We start from the raw sequence: 11,747 nt of genomic DNA, 5'->3' as shown, positions 1-11,747 counted from the left end.
GCGACCATTCCAAGTCCAGTTAGTTACTTCCTGTGAACACACACACACGCGGATTCTTCTCTATCACATCGGTTTCCAGGATTCATCACTGCTCTAAGAACTAGTAAATACTCTAGGAGTCAGTCCCTGCATGTATGGTCAGGTTCTGCATATACTTTATTCAAGTTTTGCCTGGCCAAATTTGTGCTGCTGAGAAGCAGCCTAAACCACTTTCACAAGAAAGTCATTATTTCTGATTTTTAGCAAGTGTTTGACATACATACTCACCCTGTTCCTCTGACCCCAGTGCTTTACCCCTGTGTATAAAAAAGGTGTCGGGGGAAATGACTAGAACTCAAGGGGTGGAGCCTCTATCCTTTTACAGGAAACTACAATCCTTTAATGCGCCTGCGAGGCTCCCACGCCCTGGGAAAGGTTCCTATCGATTTGCTCTGTGCTCCGCAGCTCTTTCTGGCTGCAGGCAGCCATCTTGCCTGGAGCTTGAGACAGGGAAGAAAGAAGGAACTGGTGACACCGGGCTCAGGGCCGCCCCGGGGGCCTCGGGAGCCAGGGGCAGCCCCGGAGGTGGTCCTGGATCCTGGGCTATGCTCTAGGGTCACAAAAGGGAGGGGCAGAGGACAGAGGGCTTGATGGGTGGAGAATCAAGATTTGCTGGGTGGGGGAGGGGCGTTGCTGAGGCAACTGGAGAGGGCGGGGTCATGTCTGAATTGCTGCTGTGAGTCACCGGAGTGCTGCCCAGGAAAGGCAGGGCTGGGGTGATGACCATGCTAAAGACCCAGTGGGATTTCGCGACATCACCTGTGTGGAGGGACTTCGTGTCTATGGCAGCTGTCACCTGGTGGAAGGGGCGGAACTAGATTTCCTCTGCCTGCGACGCCGGCATTCCAAGCACTTGTCCTGCAGGCTCCCGCAGGCAGACGCATCATAGAAGGAAGCCAGGGAATGGCCGCGGTGTGGCAGCAAGTCTTAGCAGTGGACGCGAGGTGAGGCGTGGGGTTGGAGCCCATGGGAGCGGAACCTACTGTGGTGCATGAGCAATGGCGATCAGTGAGGCTGGGCGGAGAACTTGGCTGGTGAGGCTGCGTGAGCATGCGCAGTTAGCTTGGTATCTGATTCCCGCGGTGAAGTGGCCCGGCCAGAGAAGGTTCTAAAGAGCATGCTGGGAAATGCTGTTAGATACGGGCATGCGCAAGGAGACTTTTCGCGTGGGTAGTGGAAGTCAGACCGGTGACTTCCTATCTAGCTCTTATTGCCTGTCCTCTTCCCCAACTTTTCTTGATACCACTACCCTACTATTATTACCCAATTGCTACCCCATACTACATGACGCTAACCTCCATTGCTGTACTTTGCCAATCTGACGTTTGTCATCATGCTAGACTGATAATATAGTTGGCTCCGACTGACCACAGCAGAGCTGCAGATTGACTATATTATCTCCAGATTGACCTTTTCATCATACCCGTTATTAATCAGAATCGCCCCCATCACAGTACGATCACTCTTACCATCCCAATCACTGCCTAACACCTCATTGCATTACCCTATGCCTTGAGCTGATTTATTCCCTCTGTCCTGTGCCTGCTGCCTGCCCTGCCTCCTGGACCCTACAGGTACAACGCCTACCGCACACCAACGTTTCCACAGTTTCGGACCCAGTATATCCGCCGGCGCAGCCAGCTGCTGCGGGAGAATGCCAAGGCTGGGCACCCCCCAGCACTGCGTCGGCAGTACCTGAGACTACGGGGCCAGCTATTGGGCCAGCGCTACGGGCCACTCTCTGAGCCAGGCAGTGCTCGTGCCTATAGCAACAGCATTGTCCGCAGCAGCCGCACTACCCTTGACCGAATGGAGGTGAGCTCCTGGCTGCACCACCTGCCACATATCTCCTCAACATCCATAGTTACCACGGCCTTTTGTCAAACACGGTGATGTACAAAAGTATTGTTCCATTGTCCGTAGAGGACTAAAAGATAATATAGCAACTAAGTCAATAAAAATAAGGGGGCTGGAGAGATGGCTCAGAGGTTAAGAGCTCTGGCTGCTCGTCCAGAGGTCCTGAGTTCAATTCTCAGCAACCACATGGTGGCTCACAGCCATCTATAATGAGATCTGGTGCCCTCTTCTGGCATGCAGGCATACATGGAGGCAGAATGTTGTATGCAAAATAAATAAATAAAACTTAAAGAATTTTAAAAAATAAATAAGCATGATAGACAGGTAGTGAATTAGAAAAACACGGAGCAAGTCAGATTAATGAGTTGATAATTACCATGGTATAGCAGGGAATGCTATGATAATCACATAAAATGGACTTAGGAGACACAAAAGAGAGTTTGGTGCAGGGATGTAGTTCAGTGATAGAGGGCTTGTCTAGTATGTCTGAGGCTGATGGTTCTATTCCCAGCAAAGAAGAATGTGAAAAGCCACGGGCTGGAGAGATGGCTCAGAGGTTAAGAGCACTGACTGCTCTTCCAGAGGTCCTGAGTTCAATTCTCAGCAACCACATGGTGGCTCACTACCATCTGTAATGAGATCTGGTGCCTTCTTCTGGCCTGCAAGTATATATGCAAGCAGAACAGTGTATATGTAATAAATAGATAAATAAATAAGTCACTACTAATGGAGGAAGCTATGTTTATTTTTTTTAAACTTTATTTAACTTTATTTCATGCGCATTGGTATAATGATGTCAGATTCTCTTGAACTAGAGTTACAGACAGCTGCGAGCTGCCATGTGGTTGCTGGGAATTGAACCCGGGTCCTCTGGAGGAGCAGTCAGTGCTCTTAACCACTGAGCCATCCCACCAGCCCCCGGAAGCTATGTTTAATAGGGAAGACTTCTCTGAGGAGGTAACAGTGAAACCTGACTGAAGTGAGAGACTAATTCAAGTGGTTTCCTGAGGGAAAATAGTTCTTCTTTGTGCGGAAAACATGTCTGTACTAAGGATGTGTTGAGCAGGACAAGGACAGAAACAGGTGCTAGTGAAGAAAATTTTGAAGCAAGTGAGCAGTGATAGTGGTGGCAGGTGCCATGTGTGGTGAGAAGGGATCAGGTCTGGTCATATTTTGAAGGCTCCAGACATTGGTGGTTCTCAGAGACTAATTTCTCTTCTTTTTGAGACAGGATCTCACCATGTAGCCCAGGCTGGCCTCAGATTCACCATGTAGCCAAGGCAGGCCTTGAGCTCAGTGATCTTTCTGCCTCAGTTTCCCAAGCACTGAAATTAGAGGTATGCACCATCCCTGACCCTGTCTTGATTGCAGGACTTTGAAGATGACCCTCGAGCCCTGGGGGCCAGAGGACACCGCCGATCTGTCAGCCGAGGCTCCTACCAGCTCCAGGCACAAATGAATCGTGCAGTCTATGAGGACAGGTACATACCAGAGGCAGGCAGAGGGTGGAGGTTCCTAAGGAAGAGAGGGGCCCTGGGATATGGCAGTCTAAACACCCACACCTACCTCCTATCACCCCCTACTTCCTGTTGGGGCTCAGGCCTCCCGGCAGTGTGGTACCCACATCGGTGGCAGAGGCAAGCCGGGCCATGGCCGGGGACACATCGTTGAGTGAAAACTATGCCTTTGCAGGCATGTACCATGTTTTTGACCAGCACGTGGATGAGGCAGGTAAGCTAATGGGTGGTGGGACCAAACCAAACATTTGTTCGAACAGCTACTACCCAAGGCACCTGGCACCACACCTCAGAAGGAGAAATTACCTCTCATAAAACCATTAGCAAATGCAAAAGCCCTTTGCAAAGTGCTCTGCAAAGTTGTTATATTAGGTACTGCAAAGAGAGCCACAGAAACTCAAGAGAGCCCTCTTTAGCAGACTGCCTGAGCTCATGAGTCACTTGGAAGAGTTCAGAGCCTTTGCTGATGATAACTTCCTTGCAGAGGGCATAGTGGACTACACTGTGAAGGTTTTCAAACCCATGAGAGCTTGATTATTGTAAAGTACTCAGTAATGTAGTGTGAGCTTTTTTGCATTGTTCAAAGTGCCATTAAGATTTAGAGAGCATGTTGGTAGTAGGTGTTCTAAGGTTTACAACTGCCTTTGACGGCCAAGGAAAGCCTTTTGTGGAGGCTACCATTCCTTGTGCTCAGTGAGTATGCTGACTCCCTCAAATGGCTCCTTGGCATTTGCAGTCCCAAGGGTGCGCTTCGCCAATGATGACCGACACCGCTTGGCCTGCTGTTCACTGGACGGCAGCATCTCACTGTGCCAGCTGGTGCCTGCCCCACCCACTGTGCTCCATGTGCTACGGGGCCACACACGTGGTGTCTCTGACTTCGCCTGGTCCCTCTCCAATGACATCCTCGTGTCCACCTCCCTCGATGCCACCATGCGCATCTGGGCCTCCGAGGACGGCCGCTGCATCCGTGAGATCCCTGACCCTGATGGCGCTGAACTGCTGTGCTGCACCTTCCAGCCTGTCAACAACAACCTCACTGTGGTCAGGCTCCAGAACACCTGCTCACCAAGGGCGGGCATGCTGGGTCTGGAGAGCTGTTTGGGGGCACCAGAGTATAAAGTTTAATACCACCAAGTCCTATCACAGCAGTCCTGTGGTCAGACTCAAAGGGAAACAGACCAACAAAAGCATAGTTCATGGTCAGGGAAGGCCTTGCTGTAGTAGATAGACTTCTGGGCTAGGCGGGGGGTCATGGCCCTGGGATTCCTAGGGTCTCGTCACCACAGTCTTACAGTTTTCTGTCTACAGAAGCTGCTGCTAGGGAGCAGGATGATGGGGCTGAACACTCATCTAATCTATCAGGGGCAGCCCTACTGTGGTCAGACTCCAGGACAGACTGGGCAGAAGGCAGAGGAAGGACATGGAAAGTCTGGCATGGCCTGGGCGTAGGGAGTTGCAATATAGGGTAACAACAGGCTATGAGTAAGCTAGTGCTTGGGGTTCTCTGGCTCATTTCAATGGTAGCAGCTTTGGGCTCCAAGAGGAAGCAGGACAGGGTGCAAAGAAAAGATGGAAGGGTATTATAAGCCCAAATTTTCAGACCTGCCAAAGGGCAGCATTTTGGCTCTGAGACTACCTTCGTCTCATGAGCAACTGGCCTATTGTGGACATATTGAGGGGTTAGCTAGGAAGTAGGAGTTAGGCCTGGGTCAACTTCCAGTGTGCCTGCCACAGTCCCACTGTCTTAAAGTCAAGGAAGGACTAGATGGGTCAGAATGATGGTGTATGTGTTCCACTCACAGGTGGGGAATGCCAAGCACAATGTGCATGTCATGAACATCTCCACAGGCAAGAAAGTGAAGGGTGGCTCCAGCAAACTGACAGGCCGTGTCCTTGCCCTGTCCTTTGATGCCCCTGGCCGGCTTCTCTGGGCAGGTGATGACCGCGGTAGTGTCTTCTCCTTTCTCTTTGACATGGCCACAGGTAGGCAGGCCACAGACCTATGTTTTGGTGCCCTTTTTTGTATTCTCCACGGACTTGGTCCTTGTCCTCACCTTTGCCTCCACTGATTCAGGGAAGCTGACCAAAGCCAAGCGACTAGTGGTGCACGAGGGCAGCCCTGTCACCAGCATCTCTGCCCGATCCTGGGTCAGCCGGGAAGCGCGGGACCCCTCACTGCTCATCAATGCCTGCCTCAACAAACTGCTGCTCTACAGGTGGGTTCCTCCCCAACTGGGGCCATCTGGGCCTGCAGGGCCCATCCTTCCATTGGAGTGGAGGAGCAAGGCCCATCTCCGGCACATTCATTTCACCAAGGCTGGGGCTCTGGCCTCATAATATGATGAGAGTAGAGGTGGGGACGTAGCTTAGTGGCAGAGTGCTTGTCTATCCCCAGAAACAGACACACACACACATAATACATAGTATGGTGATACATGGCCTACAATGTACATAGTGTACAACATAATCCTATCAATAGCAACATAAATAGGAATAACAGTAACAAGCCCCTACATGAACATTGCTATGGCCAGACCCTGTTCAAGGCACTCCATACATATCACTGTATTTAATCCTCACAACAGTCTGGGAAGTAGTTACCGTTATTGTCTCCATTGTATAGTTAAGCAAACTAAGACAAAATACATAAAGGACTGCGAAAGTGGCTCAGTGGTAGAGCACTTGCCTAGCATGTATGAGACTATGGATTCCACTCCCAATACTATAATTAAAGAAAAAATACCAGCTCTTTGTTTTGAATTTTTTCACATTTATTTGTTTGTGTGTGTATGTGAGTGCTCACATATCATGGAGCATATATGGAGGTCAGAGGACAGCGTGTGAACGCCTGTTCTGTCCTTCCATGCAGGTTCCAGGAATCAAACTCAAGTTGTCAGACCTGGCAGGAAATGTCTTTTCCCACTTGAGTCCTCTCCAGTTCCCTTTCTTTTTCTTCATTTGGTGCTGGCAATTGAATCCAGAACTTTGTACATGCTAATAAAACTCTACCACTGAGATTGACCCACAACCTATATGATTTTGTTATTTTGATTTGGGAACAGAATTCATTCTTCCCACCCATCTTTCAAAAATGATGCTTTTTTAAAGCTGGACATAAACTCATGCCCTACCAGGCATGGTGGCGCACGCCTTTAATCCCAGCACTCGGGAGGCAGAGGCAGTCGGACCTCTGTGAGTTCGAGGCCAGCCTGGTCTACAGAGCAAGTTCCAGTACAGGCACCAAAAACTACAGAGAAACTCTGTCTCAAAAAAACAAAGAAAAAAAACTCCAAGGGGCTGGGAGATGGCTCAGCAGCATTATCAGATGTTGATCTTAGAGATGACTGAGGTTCAGTTCTCAGCATTCACAACTGTCTGTAATTCCAGTTCCAGGGGATCCAGCACCTTCTTCTGGTCTGCTCCAGTACTATACATTCACAGTGCACACACATACATGCAGGCAGAACACCCATATACATAAAATGAAAATAAATAAAATGAAAAAAAAATGCTAGGGGTGATGATAGACACCTATGGTGCCAGCAACTCTAAGGGCTGAAGCAGGGGGATCACTTGAATGCTTAAGTTTAGAGATGGCTTGTCCAACATAGTAAGACTCTGTCTCCAAATGCAAAAATAATTCATGAACATTGTAAATATCTCGAATACAGGATTCAGACCATAAACTGCCCACCACTAGTCATCTCCTGGAGTTTAGGCTGTGCCCTGACCCTTTCTTTTGCCTTCTCTTCAGAGTGGTGGACAATGAAGGTACCCTGCAATTGAAGAGAAGCTTCCCCATTGAGCAGAGCTCACATCCCGTGCGCAGTATCTTCTGCCCCCTCATGTCCTTCCGCCAGGGGGCCTGTGTGGGTGAGTGCTCAGGAGCAGGGGACCTGGGTAACTGGGAAGAAGCAGAGACCAGTGTAGCTGCCAGCCTGGCTCCATCATCATGACATCCTGATGCCATGACTTCCTGGGTCTTGTGCCCTAACAGCCTCATACCTAAACACTTTAGACACAGAGCCACAGACAGCTTGGGAACTTCATAGCTGAGACACAGACCCCACACTTCCTAAAACCTCACATACTACCCACAGAAGCAAAGGAGGCAGATGAGCTCCCATTTAGACTAACAGGTAGTTCCTTTTAGACTACCCAAAGCTACATGAGGCCCTCACACCTCATAGAACCTCAAGGCCCTCCTACTGGGGACACCACAGTAGCCTTCTGATGCTCTCTCCCTCTCATCTGGACAGTGACAGGCAGTGAGGATATGTGCGTTCACTTCTTTGATGTGGAGCGGGCGGCCAAAGCTGCTGTCAACAAGCTGCAGGGCCACAGTGCGCCTGTGCTTGACGTCAGCTTCAACTGCGACGAGAGTCTGCTGGCTTCCAGTGACGCCAGTGGTATGGTCATCGTCTGGAGACGAGAGCAAAAGTAGGGTTCTGCCAGCCCTGCACAGCTCACTGTTCCCTCCTCTCTAGTCTTGTGTTGTAAATAAAATTTCTGTGGTTGTGTTGAGGGGCAACTCCCAGGTCTCCCACAAGGAGGCACTAGGGAGTACTGAGCCCTCCGGTGGATTGGGGACAACTTCCTCAGTTGTGCAGTAATGTGTTCATCCATTCAACAAGCCCTGAGTATTTGCTGTGATGTGTCACGTAGTTGTGCAGTCAGTAGACAGGAATGAGAGTACCAACTGTGATGTCAGGAACTGTTCTGAAAAGGAAGGATACTGCTGTGGCCTCAACCAACAGAAATCCTGCCCTTGTGGGCTTACATCCTAGGAGAGGCAAGCATTCAGTAGACAAAGTACAGCCATTCCTCGGAGTATAATTTGCTTTATAATTTTTCAACTTTTTGATCTTACAGTGCTACAGAATCACACACATACACCCAGTCTTGTTTTCTACTTTCAGTGTGGTGTTCAGTAAATTACATGAGCTAGTCAACATTTTGTTATAAATTAGACTTTACATTAGGTAAGTTTGCCTACCTGTAGAATAATGTCAGTGTTCTGAGCGCATTGAAGGCAGGTGGGCTAAGCTAGGGTGTTTGGTAGATTAGGCATGTTAATGCGTTTTCAATTAAGACAGATTCATCAAGAAGCATCTGTATAAACGAGGATAGTTAAAGATGAGTGGTGTGAAGAAAAACAAAGGGAGGGAAGGAGATGAGGTTGCAGGAATGGGAGGAGTGGGAGCTTCTTTCAGCAATGCCATCAGGAAAAATGTTCCTGACAGGATGGTGTTTTAAAGATCTGAATGAAATGAGGGAGGTAACAGAATATCCTCAGCAGAAAGAGGCACCGAGACTGGAGTGTCAGAGGATGACCAAGCCGAATGTGATAGGTGACATTAGACAGGGCTTTAGGGCTTCTTGGACCGTGGTGAGGAGCTTGACTTTTCCTGATCCTGAGTGAGGGAGGTTGGAGTGAGGAATCAGACAGCCATAGAGAAATTAGGAGAGGAATGTTGAGTTCAACCCCAGCGGCTTCATCAGATTAGGTTGTAAAACTTCCCAAGATGACAGCTTCTGTGTGGGTGGACCCCACACTTATCTGTGACCCACAAACAGGGAGTAGAAGTGTTGAGTTCTTTGAGTTCTAGGTTGGCATGCAGGCAGCCATGGACTCGGGCTGAGCTACAGCTTCTGCTGTGGTGAGGAAGAAATAGAAAATCTGTAAGTTCATCCCTATCTCCTCCCATGTCCCTCCAGGGCCCAAATTTAAGCCCTGGACCAGGTCAGAGACCAAATGCTAATCTCTAATATTGGGTATTAGCAAGGAAATAAGTTCCAGACTTATTGTCCATGATTAGAATCATGAAGAATTTTCAGTCTGAAGAATCATTAGGAGCTCTTAGAGCTAGCTTATCCTCCCAGATTCATATGCTGCTACTTTTGCATCAGGTGGAACTGCGGCTAAAATCTTGGGACCTCAGTCACCAATCTAGTAGCACAGTGTTGCTGAGCTGTGGAACTAGCAGCAGATCTTTGATGGAAGGAGATAATTCCTTGTTTGTTTAATCTGTTTATTAGTGTGATCACTTGTAGCCAAAAGCATGTCTGGCTCCATCAGGCAGATCTTAGGCAAATGGTTATGAGATAAGGATATCTAAGTGAGCTGGACTGGCCGTGTTGTATCAAAGTCGTGGAAGTGTGCCAACATTCCTAATCCAGCTTCAGGGTCAGTGATTTCCTATGAGGACTGTACAGTACAGCTGAAAGATAAAGGGAAGTGTAGCAGACACCAATTAAATGTTGATCTTTAAAGGGACCCTCCCAAGACTAGCAGTTCAGAACTGTGCTAGCTCTTTCCTGTACCAGACAGATTCACGGCTTCAACCAAGCTCTATAGGTAGCAAGATAATTGGGGGAAATACCAGTTTTCTCTAACTTCTGTTTCTTCATGCTCTTCATTCCCTTTAATGAGTCTGGTTTCCAGGTGATTAATGATGAATTTTGTTTGCATGATTTTGGGGGTTTCCTCCTTGTAAAATTTTTGAGGTGGCAGAGTTGACATTCCACTTTAAAGTCCTCTTGGTGGCACTTTTGACTCACAATCTAAAGGAAACTAAGCACTGAGTAAACAAGGAAGAATAAAAATAATGTTATTGGTCAAACTTGGGCCTCTCTTCATTTGTCTCTCATCACTGTGCCTCTGGCTTGACATCAGAATTCTGTTCATCATTCCATCATCAATGCTGCTTTACTTTCTTTTCAGATCTAGTCCTGGTCTACACCCTTTGTCTGATTTTGACCCTGGGTGTTTGTCAACTGCTACACTAGCAAGAGCAACTCCGGGCTAAGCCTGGAGCCAAACATTTCTTTAATTATCACCCCACTGATGTGTGCCACTAGTCAAATCTGAAACCTGAGCTACCACTAATTGTCTACTGGTCTGACTCTGAACTTGAATATGGACTCCTGTTAATTTTGTGCTCTGATTATTATCAATCTTAACCATATATCCGGAACTCTATTATTGTACCATCAGTTCCCTTAATGTTATTCATTTCAACCTCTATACTGACAGTAAATGATCATGTGATCCAATCTTAAGCCCAGGCCTCTGTCAACTATTACGCCATTACTGTCTTTGGTCTGGCCTAAGATCTGGGCATTTGTTTAGTTTTGTTTCTAGGGAAGGAGCCCAGACCTGCATGCTTAGCAAAAGTTATACCCCTGAAGCATACACCTGTTCCTGGGCATTTACTGTTTCCTTCACCGATTCCTATCTACTATGGCCTCAGACTCGAACACTGTTTTGAGATAGTCTCTGTGTAGCCCAGACTAACCTCTAACTAACGACTATCTTCTTGCTTCAGCATCCCAAGTGCTGGATTACAGGCATGTACCACCAGGCCTAGTCAGATAGTTTAGATTATTTTTTGTTTCAATTTAAAATAGTTTTTACTAGCCGGGCGATGGTGGCGCACGCCTTTAATCCCAGCACTTGGGAGGCAGAGGCAGGCGGATCTCTGTGAGTTCGAGACCAGCCTGGTCTACAGAGCTAGTTCCGGGACAGGCTCCAAAGCCACAGAGAAACCCTGTCTTGAAAAAACAAAACAAAAAAACCCCAAACAAATAAAATAGTTTTTACTTTATGTGTATGGTTGTTTTGCCTGTATGTATGTATGTGTGCCATTAATATCTGGTATCCACAGAGGCCAGAAGACGTTGTCAGATCTCCTGGAACTGGAATTGCAGACACATTTCTAGGCTACTGTGTTGGTGCTGGGAACCAAACCTGGGTCCTCTGAAAGAACAGCTAGTGTTCATAGCCAGTGAGCCATCTCTCCAGCCATCAGATACTTTTACATTCTACTACTGTTGATGTCCGTATGGCCTGCTCTGAGACCTGGACCTCTATTAATGCCTCCGCCATCGGTACCTCTACCTTTAGCTTCAGTTCCCGTCAGTGTCATGGTATTCTAGACTCCAACTTGGAACGCTGTGGGTCCACTCTCAATACATCTTTCCAAGACCACTGAATCCAGAGCTGGGTTAACTCATGAGCAATGGTCTTCAGGTCTAAAACCTGAAAACTCGAGCCTCTTAGTTTTTCCATACTCAGTGCTTCTGGAAGCTTGGGAAAGTAGTCCCCTGTTGATTCTTTTCAGATCTTCCCTCCAACTCTGGCCTCTATTTTCTCTGTTTTTCTCCCCACTGCTCCATGGCCTTTCTTTTTTTAAATTGTTTTTATTGTGCCACTGGCATTTATTTTCTATTCCTCTATAACTACTCTGATCTTGATCTTAGGCAAAATCAGTTCCTCTTGGCATGCCTCACACTCTTGTGTCTGTTAACTATTCCATGACCTTTTCTCCT

General features: G+C 47.8%; 1 protein-coding gene across 2 annotated transcripts; it reads left to right on the top strand.

Annotated features, from left to right (window-relative positions):
- The first annotated feature begins 450 nt into the window (after positions 1-450).
- On the top strand, positions 451-10,039 carry Wdr13 (WD repeat domain 13). 2 transcript variants are annotated; one of them, XM_075958768.1, is made up of 9 exons: positions 451-983; positions 1,614-1,854; positions 3,268-3,377; positions 3,497-3,627; positions 4,150-4,457; positions 5,219-5,399; positions 5,491-5,632; positions 7,171-7,289; positions 7,676-10,039. In XM_075958768.1, the coding sequence occupies exons 1-9, from the start codon at positions 943-945 to the stop codon at positions 7,858-7,860; spliced, it is 1,458 nt and encodes a 485-aa protein (XP_075814883.1). In that variant the 5' UTR covers positions 451-942; the 3' UTR covers positions 7,861-10,039. The 2 variants fall into 2 exon arrangements, with proteins under 2 accessions (XP_075814883.1, XP_075814884.1); XM_075958769.1 differs by having other exon boundaries at positions 476-983; positions 1,380-1,854.
- The last annotated feature ends 1,708 nt before the right edge of the window (positions 10,040-11,747 follow it).

Source organism: Microtus pennsylvanicus, chromosome X (genome assembly GCF_037038515.1).
Source record: "Microtus pennsylvanicus isolate mMicPen1 chromosome X, mMicPen1.hap1, whole genome shotgun sequence".
Lineage (NCBI taxonomy): Eukaryota > Metazoa > Chordata > Mammalia > Rodentia > Cricetidae > Microtus > Microtus pennsylvanicus.
The sequence above is the reverse complement of the archived record's forward strand: the minus strand, read 5'-3'. Positions and strand labels throughout refer to the sequence as shown.

Coding starts and splice junctions, on each gene's coding strand:
- Wdr13 (XM_075958768.1), top strand. CDS start 943: ATGGCCGCGGTGTGGCAGCAAGTCTTAGCAGTGGACGCGAG. Junction 984..1,613: donor GTCTTAGCAGTGGACGCGAG/GTGAGGCGTGGG, acceptor TGGACCCTACAG/GTACAACGCCTACCGCACAC. Junction 3,378..3,496: donor CGTGCAGTCTATGAGGACAG/GTACATACCAGA, acceptor GTTGGGGCTCAG/GCCTCCCGGCAGTGTGGTAC.